The 25,350-nt window shown below is 47.4% G+C and overlaps 1 protein-coding gene across 1 annotated transcript in view; it reads right to left on the reverse strand.

The window, feature by feature from the left end:
• The window catches only part of B4GALNT2 (beta-1,4-N-acetyl-galactosaminyltransferase 2 (SID blood group)), a 71,907-nt gene extending 46,845 nt beyond the window's left edge, over window positions 1–25,062 (reverse strand). Inside the window, exon 1 of the mRNA XM_086685463.1 lies at window positions 24,953–25,062. Within this exon, the coding sequence (XP_086541589.1) occupies window positions 24,953–25,062 (110 nt within the window). The remainder of the gene's footprint in view (window positions 1–24,952) is intronic.
• Window positions 25,063–25,350: the final 288 nt, after the last annotated feature.

The raw sequence follows: 25,350 nt of genomic DNA on the forward strand, positions 1-25,350 counted from the left end.
TATGTTTTCACTCTTATGTGGATCCTGAGAAACTTAACAGAAGACCATGGTGGAGAGGAAGGGGTGGGGATGGGGGAAGGGAGGGAGCCAAAGCATAAGAGACTCTTAAAAACTGAGAATAAACTGAGGGTTGATGGGGGTGGGAGGGAGGGGAACGTGGGTGATGGGCACTGAGGAGGGCACCTGTTGGGATGAGCACTGGGTGTTGTATGAAAACCAATTTGACAATAAATTTCATATTAAAAAAAGATAAAATTAAAATAAAATTAAATAAATTAAATTAAATTAAATTAAAAAATAAAGAAAGAAAGGAATGTCCAAAGAAACTCAATCGTTTAACTGGACTCCAGGTCATAGGGTGTACTGCAAATATACAAAACTAGCTAACTTAAATAATAATAATAATAATAATAAATAAAAATAAACTTCCTTAAACAGGGGGTACCTGGGCGATTCAGTCGGTTAAGCATCCAACATCATTTCAGGTTGTGATCTCATGGTTCGTGGGATCGAGCCCTACGTCGGGCTCTGTGCTGGCAGTGTGGAGGCTGCTTGGGATTCTCTCTCTCTCTCTCTCTCTCTCTCTCTCTCTCTCTCTCTCCCTCCCTCTCTCTGCCCCTCCCCTGCTCATGCTCCCATGCGCTTTCTCTCAGAGTAAATAAAGAAACTTTAAAAAGTGCTCAGAACACTTACGTTAGCCTACAGTTGGGGAAAATCATCTAACACAAAGCCCATTTTATAACAAAGTGTGGAATATCTCCTGTAATTTATTGAATACCACACTGAAGGTGAAGGACAGAATGGCTGTACGGGGACAGAATGGTTATAGGTTACTGGCTGTGTTTACCCTCGAAATCAGATGGCCGACTGGGATCCCCCGCTGCTGGGCATTGCAAGAGAGCGTCGTGCTGCAGATTTGCTGGCCTGGGCAAAGATCAAAACTCAAAATCTGAAGTACGATTTCTACTGAATACATATCGCTTTTGCACCACTGTAAAGGCAAACAACCGTAAGTCGAACCATCTAAGTCAGGGACCGTCTGTAGCTGCATTCTTTTTTTTTAAATTTTTTTTTTAATGTTTGTTTATTCTTGAGAAAGAGAGACAGAGTGTGAGCGGGGGAAGGGCAGAGAGAGAGGGAGGCACGGAATCTGAAACAGGCTCCGAGCTGTCAGCGCAGAGCCCGAAGTGGGGCTCAAACCCACCAACCGCGAGATCATGACCTGAGCTGAGGTCGGACCTGAGTTTAACCGACTGAGCCACCCAGGTGCCCCTGTAGTTGCATTTTTAAAGGCACCATATTTATATTCATTTTTTTTTCTCTTTTCATTACTTCATCTGTCTGCTCAGACAAGCCAAACTTCTCCAAGTAATTTAACTCCCCAGGAAAACCTCATCAATTAAACCGATAAAATAGAGTAAATCTCAAGTTCTCTTAAAACATCCCAACACTTCATAAAACGCAGTTCAGTCTCCTACATTTCTCTTAAGCATCACAAGTCTGGAATCAATGATCCGATTGTTTACTAACACACAAATCATTCCTGAATATGAGCCCCAAAATACGGTACGAATACAATAGGTCTGATGTATTTTATTCTCCCTGTATTTAACTCAACTAGCCAGGCGTTAAAATAAACTTCATTACTAAGAAAACTAGTGCAGTCTACTCAGAAATAACTAGGGTGACCATGGCTCCGCGGGCTAAGTTGTTTACCAGCTGGAAATTTTTTACTGGAATACAAGACTTGCCCGCTCCCTGATTTAAATAAACACTCAGCCAGCTGGGATTTGTAAATCCGTATCCTATAATTAGGGAATTCTCATAGGACCTATCCCTTTAGGTCCGCGCTTACACCATTATCTACTCCTTGCATTATATTTGATGATACTGAAAAAAATTTAAAAATAAGCAACAAAAGAAAATAGGGAAAAAAAAAAACTGAGTACGCTGAAGTCTTCACTCTCACCAAGACTGCATCTAATTCTTCTCTTTTGCTTTTACTGAGGCGTCGCTGATACACAATGTTGCATCAGTTTCGTGCACAATGGGGTGAGTCGACAAGTCTACACTTCTGCTGCACCTGTCACCCCGCAACACTGTTACAATATCTCCGACTCTATGACCCGCTTGGTAGCTTTCACCCCCAAAGATTTCATCTAATTTCCTCCCTGCTTGGATGGAAGTTGCCTGCGTTTCATTGTATTAAGGAGCAGCAAATTAAGGTAGTCAGGGGATAAGCTTTGCGTGCTGTTTTCTGAGAACATTCTCCCTCCCTCCAGGCGTAAATGTGCCTGAACGTACCTCCAGGGCTGTGTGCGGCATCACAGGACACACAGAAAAAAGCACGGCCTTGGGCGGAGATGAGACCGTGGCTGAAGCAAGAGAGCACAAGAGCTCAGCGGCCCTGATCTCAAGAACATCATTCTAGACTTCCCTCCGATACTCCCTTCTAGAGTAAACAAGGAATGAGATCTTCCTCAGAAACAAAGAAAGACCCAGGTGGGGGCGGGGGGGGGGTGGATTCCACAATTCCCTCAACATCATTTTTTTCCTTGAGAGCAAGCACCCGGTTCTAACCCGGGCTCAGAATGCCCAGAATTGTTTGGAATCTGCACCAACTTACTTTTACGTCTCAACGCGAGGAGGTGTTCAGACACAGACATTTGGTTTTTTTTTGTTTTTTTTTTTAATTTTTTTTTTCCAACGTTTATTTATTTTTGGGACAGAGAGAGACAGAGCATGAACGGGGGAGGGGCAGAGAGAGAGGGAGACACAGAATCGGAAACAGGCTCCAGGCTCTGAGCCATCAGCCCAGAGCCCGACGCGGGGCTCGAACTCACGGACTGCGAGATCGTGACCCGGCTGAAGTCGGACGCTTAACCGACTGCGCCACCCAGGCGCCCCCAGACACAGACATTTGTGTCTGGGTGGGTAAGAGATCAACAGTTGAACCTGTAGGCTGAGGAGAGCAGATGTTGGCCTGTTGAAGGCTGAGTGACAGGGAATTGTCTCTCTTTGTCAGCAAGCTGGGCCATCAATCCTCTCCTGCCTTCGGACTCGGACTCAGACCGGAACTCCCGCCCTCTTCTACCCTGCTTCTCAGGCCTTCAGACTTGGACTCGAACTATCCCCTCAGCTCTCCTGGGTCTCCAGCTTGCCGGCTGCACAGATCTTACACTTCTCAGCATCATTGTTCACATGAAAGGGGCGTCTGGACGGCTCAGTCGGTTAGGCGTCCGACTAGCCTTTGCAGTCCGTGGGTTCGAGCCCCACGTCGGGCTCCGTGCTGGCAGCTCAGAGCCTGGAGCCTGCTTCGGATTCTGGGTCTCCCTCTGTCTGCTCCTCCCCTGCTCGTGCTCTCTGTCTCTGTCTGTCTGTCTCTCAAAAATAAATAAACATTAAAAAAAAATAATCACCTGAGACAACTCCTTATAATAAGTCTACCTGCAGAGAGGGCACCTGGGTGGCTCAGTCGGTTAAGCATCCGATTTCAGCTCAGGTCATGATCTCACTGTTCGTAGGTTCGAGCCCCACATCGGGCTCTCTGCTGTCAGCACAGAACCCGGCTTCGGATCCTCTGTGCCTCCATCTCCCTGCTCCTCCCTCTCTCTCCCTCTCTCTCTCAAAAATAAACATTAAAAAAAATAAGTCTATCTACAGATATATATATATATATATATATATATATATATATATATATATAGCTTATTGGGGGTTTTTTGTTTTGTTTTTTGTTTGTTTATTTCTGCTTTTTTTTTTTTTTCAACGTTTTATTTATTTTTTGGGGGACAGAGAGAGACAGAGCATGAACGGGGGAGGGGCAGAGAGAGAGGGAGACACAGAATCGGAAACAGGTTCCAGGCTCTGAGCCATCAGCCCAGAGCCGACGCGGGGCTCGAACTCACGGACCGCGAGATCGTGACCTGGCTGAAGTCGGACGCTTAACCGACTGCGCCACCCAGGCGCCCCTATTTCTGCTTTTCTGGTGAGCCCTTGACTATTACAGAGTCCTGGCTTGGAACATCCACTCTTAGGAAGCAGATTTAAAACATGGGTACTCCTCTCTCCGCACCAGACTCTGCTCCACAGCTTGGCCTGGGGCTGGGAAGGAGCTTGGAGGAAGTGACACCGGTAAATGACACAGGGAGGGAAGTGACACAGGTAGCACCTGCCCCTCTCTCCCCATTAGAGGAGCCACACTGCCTTAGTCTTTCTGCCGTGAAGAGAGCCGGTAGCAAGGACAGTGAAGGAGGAAAACAGTGTGAGTTCGGATCCTCAGTGACACTGGTGAGTCACTGAAACCTCGAAGGAGCAGGTGCCCTGGCTTCTGGTAAAGCTGTAACCTTTCCTCAAGCCTCGCTGCTTAAATTCTTTGAGCCGGGCGTTAATTGTGGCTGAAGAGGGGCGCCTGGGTGGCGCAGTCGGTTAAGCGTCCGACTTCAGCCGGGTCACGATCTCGCGGTCCGTGAGTTCGAGCCCCGCGTCAGGCTCTGGGCTGATGGCTCAGAGCCTGGAGCCTGTTTCCGATTCTGTGTCTCCCTCTCTCTCTGCCCCTCCCCCGTTCATGCTCTGTCTCTCTCTGTCCCAAAAATAAATAAAACGTTGAAAAAAAAAATTTAATTGTGGCTGAAGAAACCCTTATATCTTCATCTTGCTACGACCCTGGAGTTTGCCCAACGCTTGGCTTCACGCTTCGAGGTGACACCCTAGACCCAGAGTAAAGGGCAAAGAGGCACTTAGGAAAGTCCACAGTTGCCGGCTGGAGCTATTGGCATCGGCAGAGCGGGGATGGCAGGCCCCTAAGCCAAGAAGCAAGGGACCCGCTCCTGAGTGAGGCCCCCGCTGTGTCCTTCTGTGTGTGTCCTTGAGAAGGTCACTTCGCCCCTTGCGTCTCAGCTTCTCCCTCCTCTTGCCTCATAACTTCCCGACAGCATGTTGAGACCCTGAGAGTCTCCACGGTCTCCTCCCACCAACGCCAGGATTAGGATAAAGAATGAATTTTCGTTCACATACGTATGAACTTTTTGCAGGTGACTCAAAGGTAAAAAGTGGGGCCAACACCCAAGGTGTCAGAAACAAGACCGGAGGAAACCTGGCTCTATGTAGTAACGACTGAGCCCGTTCTGATGAGATCGGCAGGGGTAAGTGTCCAGAGGGTAAATGCGCTCAGATCCAAACCAATGATGCTCCGTTCAGGGGCTCAGAGCTTAACCACATCGGCTGTGAACAAGATGGGGGAGTTGGTATCATCTCCCCTGCAGCAGGAATCAAGGGTGAGATGTGGTGGGGGTCCTTCCTCCTACCTTAGGAGAAAGTCTCCACTTGTTCCCTGGGTCCTTCCCTGCCCCCCTTCTCAGGACCTTGCCCTACAATCCTCCTCCTCTACCCCTGTACCTTCACTTTCTCCCTCTCTACTGGACCCTGACAGGTAATATTTAAACATGTCCATGCTTCTCTCTTTAGGTATTTAACCAAGGGATACAGGTGTGCTGTTTCGAAGGGGCACATGCCCCCCCATGTTGATAGCAGCGCTATCGACAATAGCCAAAGTATGGAAAGAGCCCAAATGTCCATAGATGGATGAATGGATAAAGAAGATGTGTACACACACACACACACACACACACACACACACACACAATGGAGTATTACTCGGCAACCAAGAAGAACGAAATCTTGCCATTTGCAACTACGTGGATGGAACCGGAGGGTATCATGCTAAGCGAAATTCGTCAGAGAAAGACAAAAATCATAGGACTTCACTCATATGAGGACTTTAAGAGACAAAACAGAGGAACATAAGGGAAGGGAAACAAAAAATCATATAAAAACAGGGAGGGGGACAAAACAGAAGAGACTCATAAATATGGAGAACAAACTGAGGGTTGCTGGAGAGGTTGTGGGAGGGGAGATGGGCTAAATGGGTAAGGGGCATTAAGGAATCTACTCCTGAAATCATTGTTGCACCAGACGCTAACTTGGAGGTAAAATAAAATATGAAATTAAAAAAAAAAAAAAAACATAAACAGGAAAACGAAATTCTCCCCAGTTTTTTCTTAAAAAAAAAAAAAAAAAAAAAACCCTCTTCTCCTTCTTCCCTTTGCAGTCAGATTTCAGATTTCCCTAAAGAGTTGTCTGCACTCATTCCCCTGCCCCCAATCCCTCCACCTGCCACCCTGCCTCAGTATCTCCAGTGTGGATTCTACCCCATAGTGTCACAGAAATTGCTTCTGCTAAGATCCCCAGTGACCTTCACGTTGCTACACTTTAAGTCTGTGTCTTTCTCATGCTCTCAGCAGTGTCCTCGGTCTAGAAAGTGGGACTAGATATACCTCTATAAGCCTAACTGGTGATGAACAGACCACACGTAGTAGATCGCGTGATTCTTCTCAATTATTCACCCTTCCTTGTCTCGGTGCCCTTAGTGATGTGACTATAGCTCCTCTCACAAAGGTGGAGTTATCTTCCCCACTCTGCTGTGTTGGGATTGGCCAGCGGGGTAGGGGCAAAAGTGACGCTGTGCATGATTGGCCAGCGGGGTAGGGGCAAAAGTGACGCTGTGCATGATTGGCCAGCGGGGTAGGGGCAAAAGTGACGCTGTGCATGATTGGCCAGCGGGGTAGGGGCAAAAGTGACGCTGTGCATGAATGATCCCGGGACTTGAGACCCATTGTATGTTCCTATGCAGATTGTTGGGCTGCTACCATTGTCATGAGAAAAAGATGCCCTTGTTCCAGAAATATGAGAGCTACGTGAGCAGAGCTCCTCCAGCTGACCCGCTGACCTGTGAGCATGAGTGTGAAAATGAATGCTCACCATGTTATGCTATTGAGTTTGGGCCTGTTTGTTACGCAGCACTGTTGTAGCAATAGCAGCCTGATACACTGTGTCCTCTCCACAAAACAGTCATAAGCCTCAAAATTTGTCAGTGTCGGGGCACCTGGGTGGCTCAGTTTGGTTAAGCTTCCGACTTCAGCTCAGGTCATATCACGGTTCGGGGTTCAAGCCCCACATTGGGCTCTGTGCTGACAGCTTGGAACCGGAGCCTATAGATTTTGACCTAAGCCATTTTTCTCCAAACAACCAATCTCGGGGCGCCTGGGTGGCTCAGTCGGTTAACCATCCGACTTCAGCTCGGGTCATGATCTCGCGGTCCGTGAGTTCAGGCCCCGCGTCAGGCTCTGTGCTGACTGCTCAGAGCCTGGAGCCTGTTTCAGATTCTGTGTCTCCCTCTCTCTCTGACCCTCCCCCGTTCATGCTCTGTCTCTCTCTGTCTCAAAAATAAATAAACGTTAAAAAAAATTTTTTTTTTAAAAAGAACCAATCTCATTTAGGACAAAATTACTTTCTTTACTTTCAATGAAAATGCATCCCCACTCCTTATATCTTCCTTATATATCTCCTGCTTTTCTACATACAGTTATTTTCCTTATTTCCATCAGTCTTAATTACATTTAGCAACATTTTAGTGTATTAGGAGAAACTGCGAGAGAGTGTCAGAGTCCCCTTCGTCAGGGATGGCCTGTGTTTTCTCCAGCAACCTAGGTTAGGTGTTGGAACACTTCTATACATATTGATCCGGGCTGTCTGAAAATTTGTCCAGGTCCTTTTTTTATTTGTTTAAGATCTTTCCAGGAAAATGAAACCTTTATGGGGCCAAATGTACCATGAGGCATTTTAGTCAATGGATACATTGAATGTGACTTCCTTTTAGGGGAAAGGTTTTTTTTAATCCCTGGCAATCTTGGATATGGAGGGCAGGAGGGTCTAACAGGTGGCTTTTCCTGAGAAGAGGCTTCAGGGGGCAAGTCTATAAGTGGTTGCCTTTTTTGGCCACTTTGAGGGGCCAGGAGGTTGGCACGTAACTTACAACTCTTACATAAGTCTGCCTGGTCCTGTAAAGCAAGGAACACCTGCCTATAAGGAACTTCTGACCGTTTACTTTCTTTTTTACAGCACAGATCTAACTGTGACAGACTACTGTCATGTCACCTAGCTCAGGCAGGGCTGGGACATGTGTATTTCATCCTCCTTTTTCCCCAAACTCGCTGCCTCTTTCTCAGCCTCCCGCTTGCAGCCGCAGTCTGCCTCCCTGAAGGTCCCCTCTCACTCCCTGCCTTCCCCTATTTATTTCTCCCCCTGGAACACGGCCCCCAACTGCTTTTAGGGAACAGGGCCGATGACCGGTCTGGCTTCTTCAAGCTGATAAAGGGACGGGGTTGGGGGTACGGCAGTCAGAGTCCACCCAAGGGTCGGTTGAGTGGTTTAAGGTATAATTTTATGGGAAGGCTGGCAGGCAGGAAGCGGCATAAACATCAGTGGACATAAAAAGAAAAACGCACACTAAAGGTGATATTGACCAACAAGATGGCGTGTCTAAGATAATGTCCCCAGGTTCCAAACCAGTTCAGCAATCCAGGAGAGACACTAACTTTCTCCAAGGGTGCCCGAATGTCATCTATTCGTTGTGAGACTCTGCGAGAATTATTAGTCGTATTGAAACAACGTATGTGAGGGAATTTCTCATAACCCAGGGGATGGAGGAGCATAGAAGACGTGAGGTGCCCTCAAGAAGGCTGGTGACGGATAAAAGGCCAGAGGATAGAGAAAGGGGTCTGCCGGTCCTAAAGCCTGTTGGCTCAGATAGATGAACAGACGCAGAATTTTTTTCTTTTTTCTTTTTTCTTCTCTTCTCTTTTTTTTTTTTTTTTTCCAGTCCCGGCAACGATTTTAATCAGGTTTTTCTGGTTAAACGTGAATAGCAATATGGCATGCGTTCCGGGTGTGTAAATGAGCGATCTTTATTGGGCCAAGAGCATTTTTTTAAAGCAGCGCCCTGCGCACTCCCAATCAGCCATTTCAAGGGACCCTTCAGCGGGGTCCCAGGGGCATTGCTGATAAATTCTGCAAAGCAGTTGGGTTCAATCTGTGTCTGGGACCTTACAACCCGACGAGTGCAAAAGCACATGGAGTTGTTCCTTGCGTACATTCTGTTTGGATGGTGAAACTCCCGTGACAGGCGAACAGGGAAACAAAAGTGAAAGAAACAAGAAGACTAGGGGTTCTGCACGCCTGACTGGAACAGGAAAGACTGGGGGTATTTTCTTCGTCTCGTCGTGGGCAGGACCGTCCTTTTCCCGTTTCTAGGCTTGAGAGCGAGGTTCGCAGCCGGGAGCCAGTCGATTCTGCAGGGTCCCTGTTCGGGCACCGCTTGCAGCCGAAGGAAAAGTTGTCCGACGCTTGGACGGAGGGGACGTGCAAGGCTGTCTCGGCCAGCGAATCAGCCACAGCAGCCAAGTGCACCGGGTCTTTCGTGTTCGCCGGCTGTAAACATCAAAGAGTGCGAAAGCATGGGAGGGAAACACTAAGAGCCTCCGGACGTAGACCAAGCACACATCTGATGTTTACGGGGAAAGCACGCAGGGAAGATGTGCGGTTCCAAGGACTGCTGGGCTATCACAGTGGGACTGGTCCCCAACTGGCTCCGGGAGGCTCTCGGGGCTCTGGCCCTCCTAGGGCTATCGCGTTCGACGGCCGCCAGACCAGAACATCGCTGACGTTTCAGCAATTACCCCGTTCACCTTCCCAGGCCTTACCATGCACTCTCTAGAAATAACTCCACGCAGAGCAAATACGGGGAGCGTGGTATTGAGTGAACCAGCCACAATTACCATCAAAGCGGCATAGGAGGGTCTCGTCTGTGTTTAGAACCCTTCACCCAGTGCCCAGGGGACCCCCCCTTCTCCCCCGCACCCCGCCACCACCGGCTCCCAACTTCTGCTGTGCCAAGGCCCAGAATGACCTCCCCCTCCAAAGGACACCCTAATGGCCTTGTCCGCCTGTAATCTGACTCCGCCGAGAATACTACCCAGTTGTGTTCGTCCAGTAGCTAATTTGAAGGCTCCGTGCAGACCCAGGTGGGCAGGTAATCCGCGTCTAGAACTTGTTTGCAGTTCACTGTGAGCGTACTTTTGACCTTTATACTTTATAAAGGGGTTTCATTCAACCGGGTGACACTGTGTAAACCTCAGGGTACCTGATACAGTAGGGTTTAGTCGGGTGCTTGGTGGCACTGTTATAAGTCCCAGGTCTGGACGCAGCAAGACTAGAGGTGGTGAGCCTCAGTGGAGTTCTGCCTTGGCCTTCAGATTGAAGCATAGGTAAAGTTCTGGGAGCTTCTGACCACGCTTCTTCATCTAGCACAGATTCAGTAAACAAGGGTCTGAGCTGCCCCGTTATTCAGTGTTGTAGAGACACTTAGCTTATATACACATGATCTCAGGAGCCTAAGTTCCTTCCAGCATTCGGGCACTTACAAGGAAGCTGCTGGAACCCCAGCCAATCTGTCCACCTACCAGATGACAGGGAGGAGATACACTGAGTATCTGTGAGGAATTGAAATCCTCCCCAAGAGGGGCGCCTGGGTGGCTCAGTCGGTTGAGCGTCCGACTTCAGCTCAGGTCGTGACCTCACAGTTTGCGGGTTCAAGCCCTGCCCTGGGCTCTGTGCTGACAGCTCAGAGCCTGGAGCCTGCTTCCGATTCTGCGTCTCTTTCTCTCTCTGCCCCTCTCCCACTCTCCATCTCTCTCGCGCAAAAAGAAATAAGCACTCAAAATATATTTTAAAAAATAAACATTAAAAACAGTTTTAAGGGGGGCGCCTGGGTAGCGCAGTCGGTTAAGCGTCCGACTTCAGCCAGGTCACGATCTCGCGGTCCCCGAGTTCGAGCCCCGCGTCAGGCTCTGGGCTGATGGCTCAGAGCCTGGAGCCTGTTTCCGATTCTGTGTCTCCCTCTCTCTCTGCCCCTCCCCCGTTCATGCTCTGTCTCTCTCTGTCCCAAAAATAAATAAACGTTGAAAAAAAAAATTTTTTTAAATAAAAAAAAAAAAAAACAGTTTTAATAAAAATAAAGACAAACAAAAAATCTTCTCCAAGAAACAGAGACTCTCAAAAGTGTGGCGGGAACAGCTTAGAAATCGTATTTAGCTTGTATAACAAGAAACCCAGAGGAAGGTCATCCAGAGCTGGGCTGGTGGCTTTACACCAGGGACCCAGGCTCATCGATACCTCATTGGCCAGAATCAAGTCACATGACCGCCCCTACCTTAAGGTAGGCTGGGAAATGTGGTCCTCTGGCTGAACTTACTGACACCCTGAATATATCAAGAGCCTATGATGAAAAAAGAAAAGGAGAACGACTATTGGAAGACACCCAGCAGTCCCTGCCATACCCAGAAATGGCTTTGTCCCTTGGACTTGGGGTGCACACAACACGGAAGAGGTAGGAACCTACGCTAATTTCCTCAATGGGAAATGCCTCCTTGTTGCCCAAGGCAGGGCTTGAATTTTGACCTCACCCTTTTCCTGTAAAGCCAAGTATATAAATTTCCTTGATTGATAGACTAAGTTTGCAACGCACACCTGTCACAGCTCCTCACTGACGAACTAATATACAAACGGTTTCAAAACAGGTAGTTCCTGAATGACTGCGAAAGAGGCAAGTATAAGACTCCCTAGGGGCGCCTGGCTGGCTCAATCAGAAGAGTATACAACTCTTGATCTCCGGGGAGTGATTCAAGCCCCACACTGAGTGTAGACATTGCTAAAAATAAATAAATAAACTTAAAAAAATTTTTTTTTATTTTAGTCTTTATTTATTTGACAGAGAGAGAGGAGGGAGGGAGACACAGAATCCGAAGCAGGCTCCAGGCTCCGAGCTGTCAGCACAGAGCCTGACACGGGGCTCGAACCCACGAACCGTGAGATCATGACCTGAGCTGAAGTCAGACGCTTAACCGACTCAGCCCCCCGGGGGCCCCCAAATACTATAAAGCATAAAAGGAAACCCAGCACCATGAGAGACAGCAGATGCAACCAGTTGTGAACTAGAAAGAGGAAGACAATTTTTTAATTAAAAAAAAAAAAATTGGGGGGCGCCTGGGTGGCTCAGTCGGTTGAGCGTCCGATTTCGGCTCAGGTCATCATCTCACAGCCTGTGGGTTCGAGCCCCGCATCGGGCTCTGTGCTGACAGCTCGGAGCCTGGAGCCTGTTTCAGATTCTGTGTCTCCCTCTTTCTCTGACCCTCCCCTGTTCATGCTCTCTCTCTGTCTCAAAAATAAATAAATGTTAAAAAAAAAATTTTTTTTTTAATTTTTTTTTTGTTTTATTTTTATTATTTTTTTTTTGTTTTTTTTTTCAATGTTTATTTATTTTTGGGACAGAGAGAGACAGAGCATGAACGGGGGAGGGGCAGAGAGAGAGGGAGACACAGAATCGGAAACAGGCTCCAGGCTCTGAGCCATCAGCCCAGAGCCCGACGCGGGGCTCGAACTCACGGACCGCGAGATCGTGACCTGGCTGAAGTCGGACGCTTAACCGACTACGCCACCCAGGCGCCCCTTTAATTTTTTTTAAAGTAGGTTCCACACCCAATGTGGGGCTCGAACTCAACAACCCTAAGATCAAGAGTCACATGCTCTACTGACTGAGCAAACCAGGCAGCGCTAGAAATAGGAAGACAATGTAGAACAGACTTTAAAATAAGTATCTTTGCATTTTTCAAAGAAAATAAAGAAGACATTGAATCCTTACGATAAAGCCAGAACATCATGGAAAAAACAACAGGCAGATTTGGAAACGATTCCAATAGAAAGTATAGGTGGGACAAGGCACCAAAATGAAAGCCAGTGGAGAGAGAAAAACAATTTGGACTCAGCTGGAAAGAGATTCCATGAACTGGAGACTGAAGACAGACCTGAAGAAATTCCCAAAAATGCTGCATAGAGAGTTAAAGAACTTGGAAGAAACTGCAAAGTAGGTTCAGCGGCATGAGGGTTAAGGAAGAAAATCCAGAAGGCATCAAATGGGAATTCTATTAGAAAAGAATAGCAAAGGGGCGCCTGGGTGGCTCAGTCTGTTAAGCATCTAACTTCGGCTCAGGTCATGATATCAAAGTTCGTGAGTTCAAGCCCCGCGTCGGGCTCTGTGCTGACAGCTCAGAGCCTGGACCCTGCTTCGGATTCTGTGTCTCCCTCTCTCTCTGCCCCTCCCCCATTCATGCTCTGTGTCTCTCTCAAAAACAAATTAAAAGGGGCGCCTGGGTGGCTCAGTTGGTTAAGCGTCCGACTTCGGCTCAGGTCATGATCTCACGGTTTGTGAGTTCGAGCCCCGCGTCGGGCTCTGTGCTGACAGCTCAGAGCCTGGAGCCTGCTTTGAATTGCGTGTCTCCCTCTCTCTCTGCTGCCCCTCCCCCACTTGTGCCTTGTCTCTCTCTCTCAAAAATAAGTAAACGTTTAAAAAAAATTTTTCTTAAAGAAACACAAGACAGAATAGCCTTGATAATGGGAGCCCTTGCATAGCTGCATCCCTGCCATTATGTCTATTCTGCTCATGGGCCCACTGGTGAGCACTACAGTGGGGAGGGGGAGGATGGAAGGACAGAGGCTGCCTGACATCCACTGAATGACTTAGCGTATCCACCTGGCTGCTGAGCGCCTCTGGGGCGGATGCTCTCTGATGGTTATTGATGGAAAACACAAACCTAAGCACACTAATGCCTGCCCCTGTGGATCCATGCACACGTGACTTCTCCAGACCTCCTCTCTCCGGCCTTTCAACTCCGCTCCTTCCGAGCCCAGGACCATTCAGCTGAGAGAGCCAGTCTTCATTATTCAGAAGCTCACGTGTATCTTAACCTCTGACCACTTTTCCACCCATACTAATTTAATGACTATGTGAGGACTCAGGAAAAAACTAGGATGCTGCCATGAAGCTACAGCCTGTATCAGTTAGCTGTTGCTGCATAACAAACAGCTCCAAATTGTAATGGCTTCAAACAGTAAGCATTTCTATTTCTCATGATATTGTGGGTTGATTGGGCAGCTCTTCTGGTCTGGACTGGGGCTGGATGATCTAAGAGAGCTAAGAGAGCTTCACCTGCATGCCTGATCACTGGCAGGCTGAGTGGTCTAAGGAATCCTTGGCTGCAACTGCTGCTCTCTGCTCCATCTGGTCTGTCAGTTTCCAGCAGTTTTCTTCCCGTATGGCAGAGGGTTCCTAAGTTCAGCGAGAGCCGGCCAACCCTCCTCAAGGCTCTCCTTTCATCACTTTTGCTGATGTACCATTGCCTAGAGAAAGGCACCTGGCTAAGAGCAGATGAGAAGGGAGAGAAATAGACTCTATCTCTTGAAGGGAGGGTAGTCACAGTGCAAAGGGGCGTGCCTACAGCCACTGAAGGAATTTGTGGTCATTACTGCAATCCACCACAAGGCTTTAGCACAAAGACTAAACCAAGGGGATGGCTGTCACACCCTTTTTTCGGCTGCTGAAAGGATTAAGCTGGTGCCTGTAGATGCATTCAGCTAGACAAAAGAGTTCCTAGAATGATTAACTGTAAACCCACAGAAGCCTGATAGCTGCTCTTAAGTATCTGAAATTAAGTCTAGGCAGAAATGCAGGAAAGAATTGTGGGTGGGGCGCCTGGGTGGCTCAGGCAGGTTAAGCACTGGACTCAGGGTTTTGGCTGAGGTCCTGATCCACTCTTGGTTTGGGTTTGGCTCAGATCACACATGATCTTGCGGTTTTGGTTTTGTGGGTTTGAGCCCAGCGTCCGGCTCTGCCTGCTGGCGGCACAGAGCCTGCTTGGGATTCTCTCTCTCTCTCCCTCCCCCCGCCCCTCCCCGATTCATGTTGTCTGGCTCTCTCAAAATAAATAAACTTAAAAAAAAGAAAAGATGGAGCGCCTGGGTGGCCCAGTAGGTTAAGTGTCCGACTCTTGGTTTCGGCTCAGGTCATGATCCCACAGTTGGTGGGTTTGAGCCCCGCATCGGGCTCTGTGCTGGCAGTGGGGAACCTGCTTGGGATTCTTTCTCTCCCTCTCTCCGCCCTTCCCCCCCTGCTCATGCTGTCTTTGTCTCTCTCAAAAGAAATAAATAAAAATTAAAAAAAAAAAAAAAAGAAGAATTATGGGCATTGCTTTTGATCCATGAAGTTGTCTGAAATGAAAGACCTAGAAAATATCCAGTTTTGAGAGAACTACGTTGGCGGACCATCCCCCACTCGGACTGAAAGGTTCTGGAGATACAAAAGGACCTCTGTGCCCCCAAGTTTCTACAGACAGAAAGGCGGCTAAGAAAGCTTCTCCACCAACACAGAGGGCATATTTTCAACGCCCTCTTGCAATGTGACCAAGGAGGAAGGCGAGAAAGGAAGGACCTGGTGAGTATTGAGGGGGATCTAACAGGAAGGATGCTCAGGTAGTAAATGCTCCACTGAGGTTCTTTGCTACACTCCTTGTATTTGTCTTCTTAGGACCTTTTAACACAGTTGACCATTCCGTCTTTCCAGGAATCTAGCCCTCTTTGGGCTTCTACTGAGCCACATTCTTCAGCTTTCCCTCCTACATCCCTGCCAGTTGCTTTCTAGTCTCCTTTCCTGGCTCTTCTCCTGCTCAAAGCACCTTCAAGGTCATTCCTGAGAGTCCTCTCTCCAGCTATACAGGACCCAACACCATGGCATTGAAGACCATCTCTGGGCCGGCGACCATCAAATAAATCTCTGTCTCGGCCATTTCCCTACACTCCAGACTCCCCAGTGTTCTGCAATCCGGTTCGGATGCTAACCCCCCGGAGTTAGCGCACACATTCCACAGGTTTAAAAGCACAGTCGCGGGGCGCCTGGGTGGCGCAGTCGGTTAAGCGTCCGACTTCAGCCAGGTCACGATCTCGCGGTCCGTGAGTTCGAGCCCCGCGTCAGGCTCTGGGCTGATGGCTCGGAGCCTGGAGCCTGTTTCCGATTCTGTGTCTCCCTCTCTCTCTGCCCCTCCCCCGTTCATGCTCTGTCTCTCTCTGTCCCAAAAATAAATAAAAAACGTTGAAAAAAAAATAAAAAAAAAATAAAAGCACAGTCGCCAAAACCTTCGCTTCACAAGCCAAATTCAGGGGTACCCAGACCACCCACACTCTGACCAACTGGGTACACATTCAGGGGTTACCATTGCCCCCCTCTTTCAGATTTGATAATTTGCTAGAATGACTCACAAAATTCAGGAAACTCTATACTTCTTATCACAGTTTTGTTACAGAGGATGCAAATCAGAACCAGTCAAATGGAAAGACACACAGTGAGGGGCTTGGAAAGGTCTAAATTGCGGAATTTCTTCATCCTCTCCCCACGGAATCAGGACACTACCCTCTCAGCACGTTAATGTGTTGACCAACCAGAAAGTTCAATGAGCCCTGGGTATGCAGAATTTTCACTGAGGTCTTATTACATAGGAATAAATAAATAAATAAATAAATAAAAGAATTTTTTATTAAAAAAAATTTTTTTTTACATTTTATTTATTTTTGAGAGACAGAAAGAGACAGAGCGCTAGCGGGGGAGGGGCGGAGAGAGAGGGAGACACAGAATCGGAAGCAGGCTCCAGGCTCGAGCTGTCAGCCCAGAGCCCGATGCGGGGCTCGAACTCACAAACCGCGAGATCATGACCTGAGCCAAAGTCAGACGCTCAACCACCGACAGAGCCACCCGGGCGCCCCAAGGGATTTTCATATGTTAAAGAAGATTTACAGCGTCCTGGAGGTGAGGCGAATGTCAGGTTGAGGTCGCCTTTTGCCTGGAGCAAAGCATTAACACCCAGGCAGCTGAGTTCCTGGGGGAAGGTCACCCTGCCTGTCTCCAGTACTTGTCAAGGGCTGCAAGTTTCATTTTTTCTGTATTTCTTATGCCTTCGTTTTCCACGTCAATCTCACACTAACCCAGGAATGGCCCAGGATTCACAAAGAAAATCGCGTCACTTGGGAAATCCCAAGGACTTAGGGGATACCTCCCCGGAACCACAGCCAAAGACCAGCCAAATTCTTTATTCTACACCACTTGCACATCCAGCTATCTCCTTGACACAGCTAATTGCCTACTCGACATTCGAGAGTCTAGAAGGCATCGCAAGCTTCACACATTGAAAACAAATCTGAATTTTCCCCACACTGGATCGTCCCCCCAGTCTTCCTGGATTCAGGAAATGACATGCTCTTTCAACAAGGTTCTCGAGACAAAAATCTGGGGATCGTCCTTTATTCTTTCCTCCCCCTACTCCCTGGTATCTGACCTAGCAGCAAGTTCCAAGCCACATGACAGACCTGTTCACATCGCCTCATTGTCACAGGTGCTACTCTGGCCCACAACACCATCGCTTGTTTCCGGTCTGGTTTACGCAAGCGTCCCAGCCGGTCTCTTTGCGTCTTCTCCTGCTTTCCAGGCCATTCTTCACATCGCAGGGTGAATCAGGTGATGAGACTCCCCTGCTTGAAAACCGTCCAGTATCGGGGCGCCTGGGTGGCTGAGTCGGTTAAGCGTCTGACTTCGGCTCAGGTCACGATCTCGCGGTCCGTGAGTTCGAGCCCCGCGTCGGGCTCTGGGCTGATGGCTCGGAGCCTGGAGCCTGTTTCCGATTCTGTGTCTCCCTCTCTCTCTGCCCCTCCCCCATTCATGCTCTGTCTCTCTCTGTCTCAAAAATAAATAAACGTTAAAAAAAAAAAAAACAAAAAACCGTCCAGTATCTCTCACTGACTCGGAATAAGGCTTCCTACCATGGCCTGGGTGATCTGATCTCTGGCTGTTTCTCAGACTTCAGCTTCTGTTTTCCCACCACCCTTACTCCACTCCAGCCCCACAGGCCTTATCTCATGTTTTCAAGCACATCGAGTTCCTTTCCCCCTGCAGCCTTTATACCGGCTGTTCCCCGGCCTGGAATATTCTTCTTCCAGGTCACATGGCTGCCCCTTTCTGGTCACTCAGGCCTCAATTTAATGTCACCTCCCAGGACGTGCGGGTACTCTTGATATTAATGTGTTTCCCTAATCATACCCTGTTTATTTTGGGATAGCACTTATCACTATCAGATAGTTATTTCTTCTTCTTCTTTTTAATGTTTTTGTATATTTTTTTTTAATTTTTTTTTTCAACGTTTATTTATTTTTGGGACAGAGAGAGACAGAGCATGAACGGGCGAGGGGCAGAGAGAGAGGGAGACACAGAATCGGAAACAGGCTCCAGGCTCTGAGCCATCAGCCCAGAGCCCGACGCGGGGCTCGAACTCACGGACCGCGAGATCGTGACCTGGCTGAAGTCGGATGCTTAACCGACTGCGCCACCCAGGCGCCCCTGTTTTTGTATATTTTTGAGAAGAGAGAGACAAAGCATTAGCAGGGGAGGGGAAAGAGAAAGAGGGAGACACAGATTCAGAATCCGAAGCAGGCTCCAGGCTCTGAGCTGTCAGCACAGAGCCCGATGCGGGGCTCAAACTCACGGACTGTGAGATCATGACCTGAGCTGAAGTCAGACACTCAACCGACGGAGCCACCCAGGTGCCCCCCCGGATATTTACGTCTTAATCACTTTCTTTGTTTATTACTTCCTCGCCTCCTGCAGAATGGGAGCATCAGGAGAGTGGAGATCTCATTTATTTTGCACTATCCTATGTCCTCAGTACCAATACAAAGGCTGGAACATAATAAGCATTCGATAAATGGGCGAAATTAGGTGAGTTATTCTCACCCAACTTGAGGCGGGGCTAGTTTGCCCGGAATAAGGGACGTTTTTGTTCTGGAACAACATATATTAATGTATTAATCGGCTAAGGCCATTATAACAAAATGCCATAAACCGGGTGTCCTAAAGAAAGTTCTTTTCTCACAGTTCTGGAGCCTGGAAGTGTGAGATCAGGGTACGAGGATAGTCAGGTTCCTGTGAGAGCTTTCGGCCTGGCTAGCAGACTGCTACTCTCTCACTGAGTGATCACATCACATCTCATTAGGACACTAATCCCATCTTAAGGTCCCCTGTCTCAGGACATCATCTAAACCTAATTACTTCCCCCCCCCCCAAGCCCCGGCTCCAAATACCATCACACTGGAGGTTAGGGCTTCCTTTTAGAGAGGACACAATTCAGTCCATAACTTTGCTTTTTTCTGTCCTCTTGTTTTCCTGCAAGACCTATGTATCTCACCGATACCTTGGTGGTTTGTGATCCCCCCAAAAAAGAATGTTTTGGGCAATGGAGAAAGGACCTGGGTGTCTTGAACTTCTTTGATATTTACTTGGGTTTTCGTCCTCCAGCTGTATTGTGTCCTTTGTCATTATTCCACCCTATGTGAGTATACTTTGCGGAGTCCTTCCGATCTGACCTTGGGAATTGCTGCTTCTCCTTCCTGCCCAGCCACCTGTTTGGCCTCTTCCGCTTCTGTGAACTCCTTCCCGAAGGTCAGATGCGTCTAAGGGGACAGAGGGAGCGCGAGATGAGGCGGTGGGACTGTTCAGGCAGCGCTGCCGCGAGGCCCCCGTGGCCGCTGGAAGGAAGGGGCCAGGAATGGCTCTAGCAGCTGGAGGCCTCTGTGAGGCCAGAACGCCCTTCCACCTCCACGTCCGGGTCCAAACCGAGGGCACACCCCGGAAGCCTCGGCTGCCTCAACGGCTCCCGCACGTCATTCTGTCGCCCTCGGCGAGGAGATCTGAAGCAGACAACCACCCGTGGGCACCAGAAGGCACCTACTCAAGTGACCACCTCCCAAGGGGAGGAGGCTGTGGGTTCTAGGACCCCCGTCCTCCGACTAGGGCCCATCCTTTGGTGGCCTGTTGGAAGCCCCCAGAGAGGCCAGATGGAAAACTGAGGCCCTGACAGTGAAGGAGGCAGCCGGTTCTCAGGGATTCAAGGGAGTGATGCTCTCCCCTTATGGATTAACCATCCCCGTCTTTCGCACGGAAGCCCCACCACCAAACAGGAAGAAAATGAGAGATAAACTTTCCAAATCATGATTTTGCAAATCATAGTATTCCCTATGTGTGAGTGGTTCTTAGTGAAGAATTTAAAAGAAAGAGAAAGTAGGCAAATCTATTGCTTAGGGTGAGCATTTAAATTTCTGATTACCCAAGGCCTCCCCTAACAACATGCATAACTGAGACTTGGCTAAAATAAACATCCCTGATGATTGTGCAAACAGTCATAGATGGATAGACGATTCTTAATGCCTAGCTTATAGCAACTTACGGACCAATCGAATTTTTTTTAATTTTTTTAATGTTTATTTGTGAGAGAGAGACAGAAACAGACAGCGTGTGAGCGGGGAAGGGGCAGAGAGAGAGGGAGCCATAGAACATGAAGCAGGCTCCAGGCTCTGAGCTGTCAGCACAGAGCCCGACGCGGGGCTCGAACTCACAAATGGCGAGATCATGACCCGAACCAAAATCAGACTTAACCGACTGAGCCACCCAGGCGCCCCTGACCGATCTAATTTTTTATTAAAGGGGGAGATAGCATTTGTTTTTCTATCAAATTCCATTTGTTTCATTTCTTCCTTCCATTCTCCTAACTTCTGCTTTTTTAAATTTAATCTCTTCACAACTTCCACCAAAGACTAAATCTTGGCCCCTCTTCTAGAATCATTGACACCTTTAACCCCCCAAACTACACCTGTTCTGTTCTATCTGCTCAGTTTCTAGACTTTTGTTCAAGGTGTGAGGAAGAAAATCCCATCCTGAGAAATGAAAAGCGAGGCATATTTAAAAAAAAAAAAAAAATTCTCTCTAGAAGGGCCAGCCGAGGGCAGCAAATTTCCCATAAAATCGAAAGTGTTTTTACATTTTATTTTATTTTATTTTATTTTATTTTATTTTATTTTATTTTCATCCATATGGATTTTTGTGGTCAGCCTGGATTGTGCCCTGTACAGAAGGAAGAGAGCTTGGCAAATAGTCTGAACTCTTCTAGCAGTAAAGCTACATACACCCTAGGGATAAAACTGAAATAGACCCATTGTAACAAAGCCTGAAACCATGCCTCAGCAAGACAGGGTTATGTATCAGTAACTTAACTGCCTGCCAGAACAAAGCGTAATATTCTTTATGGGAAGATAAAGTAATTTCAGAACGTCTACAACATAGTAGCACAATGTCCAACATACAATAAAAAAATTACTGGACATGAAAAAGAAGGAAAATGCAACCAATAATCTGCAGACAAAAGAGCCCATAGAAGAAACTTCTTCTTTTTGTTTGTAGCTACTTCAGACAATTTCTAACTCCATGATAACCTAGAGCTCTCTTTTTACACTCTGAGTGAGCTCCTTAACAACTTTATACCTGGTTAACACAGTATTTTTAAATTATTATTGAGGTATATTTGATAGACAACATTATATTTGTTTCAGGCATACAATAGGATGATATCTATCTATCTTTAGAGTATATAGTGAAATAATCACCATGGTAAGTCTAGTTAACATCTCTCACCATATATAGTTACACAATTTTCTTTATCTTTTCTTTTTTTTTTTTCAATATATGAAGTTTATTATCAAATTGGTTTCCATTTTTTCTTTATCTTTTCAACCACTGGTGGACACTTAGGTCATTTCCACCTTTGGCTGTTGCAAATAATGCTGCCTGGGTAGCTTAGTCGGTTAAGAGTCTGACTTCAGCTCAGGTCATGATCTCACTGTTCATGGTTTGGGCCCTGCATCATGCTCTGCACTGGTGGTGTGGAGCCTACTTGGGATTCTCTCTCTCTCTCTCTCTCTCTCTCTCTCATGCTCTCTCTCTCTCTCTATATATATATGTGTATACACACACACACACACACACACACATATATATATCTGCCCTTCCCCACTGTGCTCTCGAAATAAATAAATAAATAAATAAATAGGGGCGCCTGGGTGGCTCAGTCGGTTAAGCGTCCACCTTCAGCTCAGGTCGTGATCTCACAGTTTGTGAGTTCGAGCCCCACATCAGGCTCTGTGCTGACAACTCAGAGCCTGGAACTTGCTTCGGGTCTACGTCTCCCTCTCTCTCTCTGCCCTCCCCTGTTTGCACTCTGTCTCTCTCTCTCTCTTTCTCAAAAATAAATAAACATTAAAAATTTTTACAAAAAGAAGCAAAATAAATAAGCTTAGAAAATAATTTTTTTTTAATTTTTTTTTTTAATGTTTATTTATTTTTGAGAGAGACAGAGACAGAATGCGAGTGGGTTAGGGGCAGAGAGAGAGGGAGACACAGAATCCGAAGCAGGCTCCAGGCTCCCAGCTGTCAGCACAGAGCCCGACGCGGGGCTCGAACCCACGAAAGGTGAGATCATGACCTGAGCCGAAGTCGGACGCTCAACCGACTGAGCCACCCAGGCACCCCAAGCTTAGAAAAATTTTTAAGAGACAGACTGATGCTTGCCAGAAGTGGGGGGGTGGGCAAAATGGGTGAAGGGGATCAAAACATACAAACTTCCATTTTTTAAATAATTTCCAATTATAAAATTAATGTCATGAGGATGTAATGTACAGCATGGTGATTACAGTTAACAATAGTGTGTTGCATATTTTGAAGTTGCTAAGAAAGTAAATCTTAAAGTTCTCATTACAAGAAAAAAAATTTCTAAGTAATAGGAAGCAATGACATGATGCTTAACATCATCGGCCATCAAAGAAATGCAAATCAAAATCACAGTGAGCTATGACACCCACTAGCATGGCTATTATCAAAAAGACAGACAATAGGGGTGCCTGGGTGGCTGAGTCCGTTAAGCGACCGACTTCGGCTCAGGTCATGATCTCGCGGTCCGTGAGTTCGAGCCCCGCGTCAGGCTCTGTGCTGACAGCTCGGAGCCCGGAGCCTGTTTCAGATTCTGTGTCTCCCTCTCTCTCCGCCCCTCCCCTGCTCACGCTCTGTCTCTGTCCCAAAAATAAATAAACATTAAGAAAAAAAATTTTTTTTTTAAATTTATGAATGCATAAACAAAATGCACTGTATGGCACATTCATACAGTGAAATATTATTTGGGAATAAAAACAATGATGTATTCAAAAGATACAGAAATATCGAATCATTAGGCTGTAAACTGGAAACTAACATAACGTTATATGTCAATTACATCTCAAAAAAAAAAAAGAAGCACAGGCATACCTTGGAGACATTGTGGCTTTGGTTCCAGACCCACCACAATACAATGAATATTGCAATAAAATGAGTCAGATGAATTTTTTGGTCTCCTCGTGCATATAAAATGAGGTTTACAGCTTACTATAGTCTAGCAAGTGTGCAATAGCATTACGTCTAAAAAAAAAGGACACATCTTAATTTTAAAATGCTTTATTGCAAAAAAAAAATGCTATCATTAAGCTTTCAGCGAGTTGTGATCTTTTGCTAGTGGAGGGTCTTGCTTTGAGACGGACAGCTGGTGACGGATGAGGGTGGCAGCTGCTGAGGGCTGGGGTGGCTGTGGCAATTTCTTAAAATAAGACAGCAAGGAAGCGGGCTGTGTCAACCGACGCTTCCTTTCACAGGTGACTTCTCTGCAGCGTGCCGTGCTGCGTGAGAGCACCATCCCCAACGGAACTTTCGAAATTGTGGAGTCATGGCTTTCAAGCCCTGTTTTATCAATGAAGTTCGTGTGATATCCCAAATCTGGTGTTTGTCGTTTTGCCAATCTTCCCGCCATCTTCGCTGGGAGCCGGGTCCCTCTCAGAAGCACCCCCCCCCCCCATCTGTTCAACTTAGTCACGAGATCGCAGCAATGTACTCCCATCTTCTGGTTCCACTCCTGCTCCTACTTCTCTTGCTTTTCCACCACGTCTGCAGGGACTTCTTCCACTCAAGTCCTGAGCCCCTCAAAGCCATCCACAAGGGTTGGAATCAAGTTCCTCCACCTCCTGTGAACGCTGATATTTTGACCTCTTCCCGCAAACCACAAATGTTCTTCGTGGCATCTAAACGGTGAATCCTGGGACACCCGGGTGGCTCAGTCGGTTGAGCGTCCGAGTCTTGATTTTTGGCTCAGGTCATGATCTCAAGGTTGTGGGATCAAGCCCTATGTCAGGCTTTTTGCTGAGCATGGAGTCTGCTTAAGATTCTCTCTCTCTCTGCCTCTGTTCCTCTCCCCAACTCGTGCTCTCTCTCTCTTAAAAAAAAAAAAATTAAATGGTGAAACCTTTCCAGAAGGTTTGAAATTTACTTTGCTCAGATCCATCAAAGGAATCACTATCTAGGGGAGCTGAAACCTCACAAAACGTATTTCTTAAACAACAAGACCTGAAAGTCAAAATGACTCTTTTATCCAAGGGCTGCACAATGGATGTGGTGTTAGCAGACATGAAAAAACATTAATCTCATTGTACATCTCCACCAGAGCTCTTGGGTGACCAGGGTGCATTGTCAGTGGGCAGTAATCTTTTGGAAAGGAACCTTTTTCCTTTCCAACGCGGCAGTTCTCAACAGTGGGCTTAAAATATCCAGGAAACCATGTTGTAAACAGATGTGCTCTCATCCAGGCTTTGTTCCATTTCTACAGCACAGGCTGAGTGAATCTAACATCATTCTGGTTTTTTCTGTTTTGTTTTGTTTTAGAGAGAGAGCACACACGAGCAGAGGAAGAGAGAGAGAGAGAGAGAGAGAGAGAGAATCCCATGCGAGTCCAAGGTCAGCACAGAGCTTGACTCAGGGCTCAATCCCACTACCCTGAGATCATGACCTGAGCCGAAATCAAGAGTTGGAGGCTCAACCGACTGAGCAGCCCAGGCGTCCCTTAACATAACTCCTCAGGGCCCGGGGGTTTTCAGAATGCTAGGGGAGCACTGGCTTCAACTGAAAGTCACCAGCTGCGTTAGTCCCTCACAAGAGAGTCACCCTATCCTCTGAAGCTTTGAAGCCTGTTATTGACTTCTCCTCTCTAGCTATGAAAGTCCTCTTCCTCCAAAGAAGGCTGGTTTGCCTCCCATGAAAATCTGGTATTGAAAATCTGGTATCAATAATTATCCTAGCTAGATCTCCGGGATCACGTGCCACAGCTTGTACATCAACACGTACTGCTTCACCTTGGACGTTTATGGTATGGAGAGGACTTCTTTCCCACGAGCCAACCTCTGCTCGCCTCGTATTTTCCTTCCGCAGCTCCCTCACCTCTCTCACCCTGCACAGAACTGAAGAACTTTGGGGCCTTTGCCCTGCATGAGGTTGTGGCTTACGGGAATGTTGTGGCCGGTTTGATCTTCTCTCCGGACCGCTGACACTTTCTCCATTATCGGCCATAAGGCTGTTCCACTTCCTAACTCCTGTGTTCACCGCAGCTGCCACTGCTCATTTCCTTCCAGAGCTTTCCCTCGGCATCCACGACTTGGCTAACTGTTTGGCACGAGAGGCCTGGCTCTCAGCCTATCTCGGCTCTCGGCATGCCTTTCTCGCTGCGCTTAATCATTTCCAGCTTTTGATTTAAAGGGAGGGATGTGAAACTCTCCCTTTCCCGTGAACACTTAGAGGCCACTGTCGGGTTTCTAACAGGCCTGACTTCCATATTGCCGGGTCTCGGG

The sequence above is a fragment of the Puma concolor genome, chromosome E1 (genome assembly GCF_028749965.1).
Source record: "Puma concolor isolate L17-30 chromosome E1, mPumCon1.1.hap2, whole genome shotgun sequence".
In the NCBI taxonomy this organism is placed as follows: domain Eukaryota; kingdom Metazoa; phylum Chordata; class Mammalia; order Carnivora; family Felidae; genus Puma; species Puma concolor.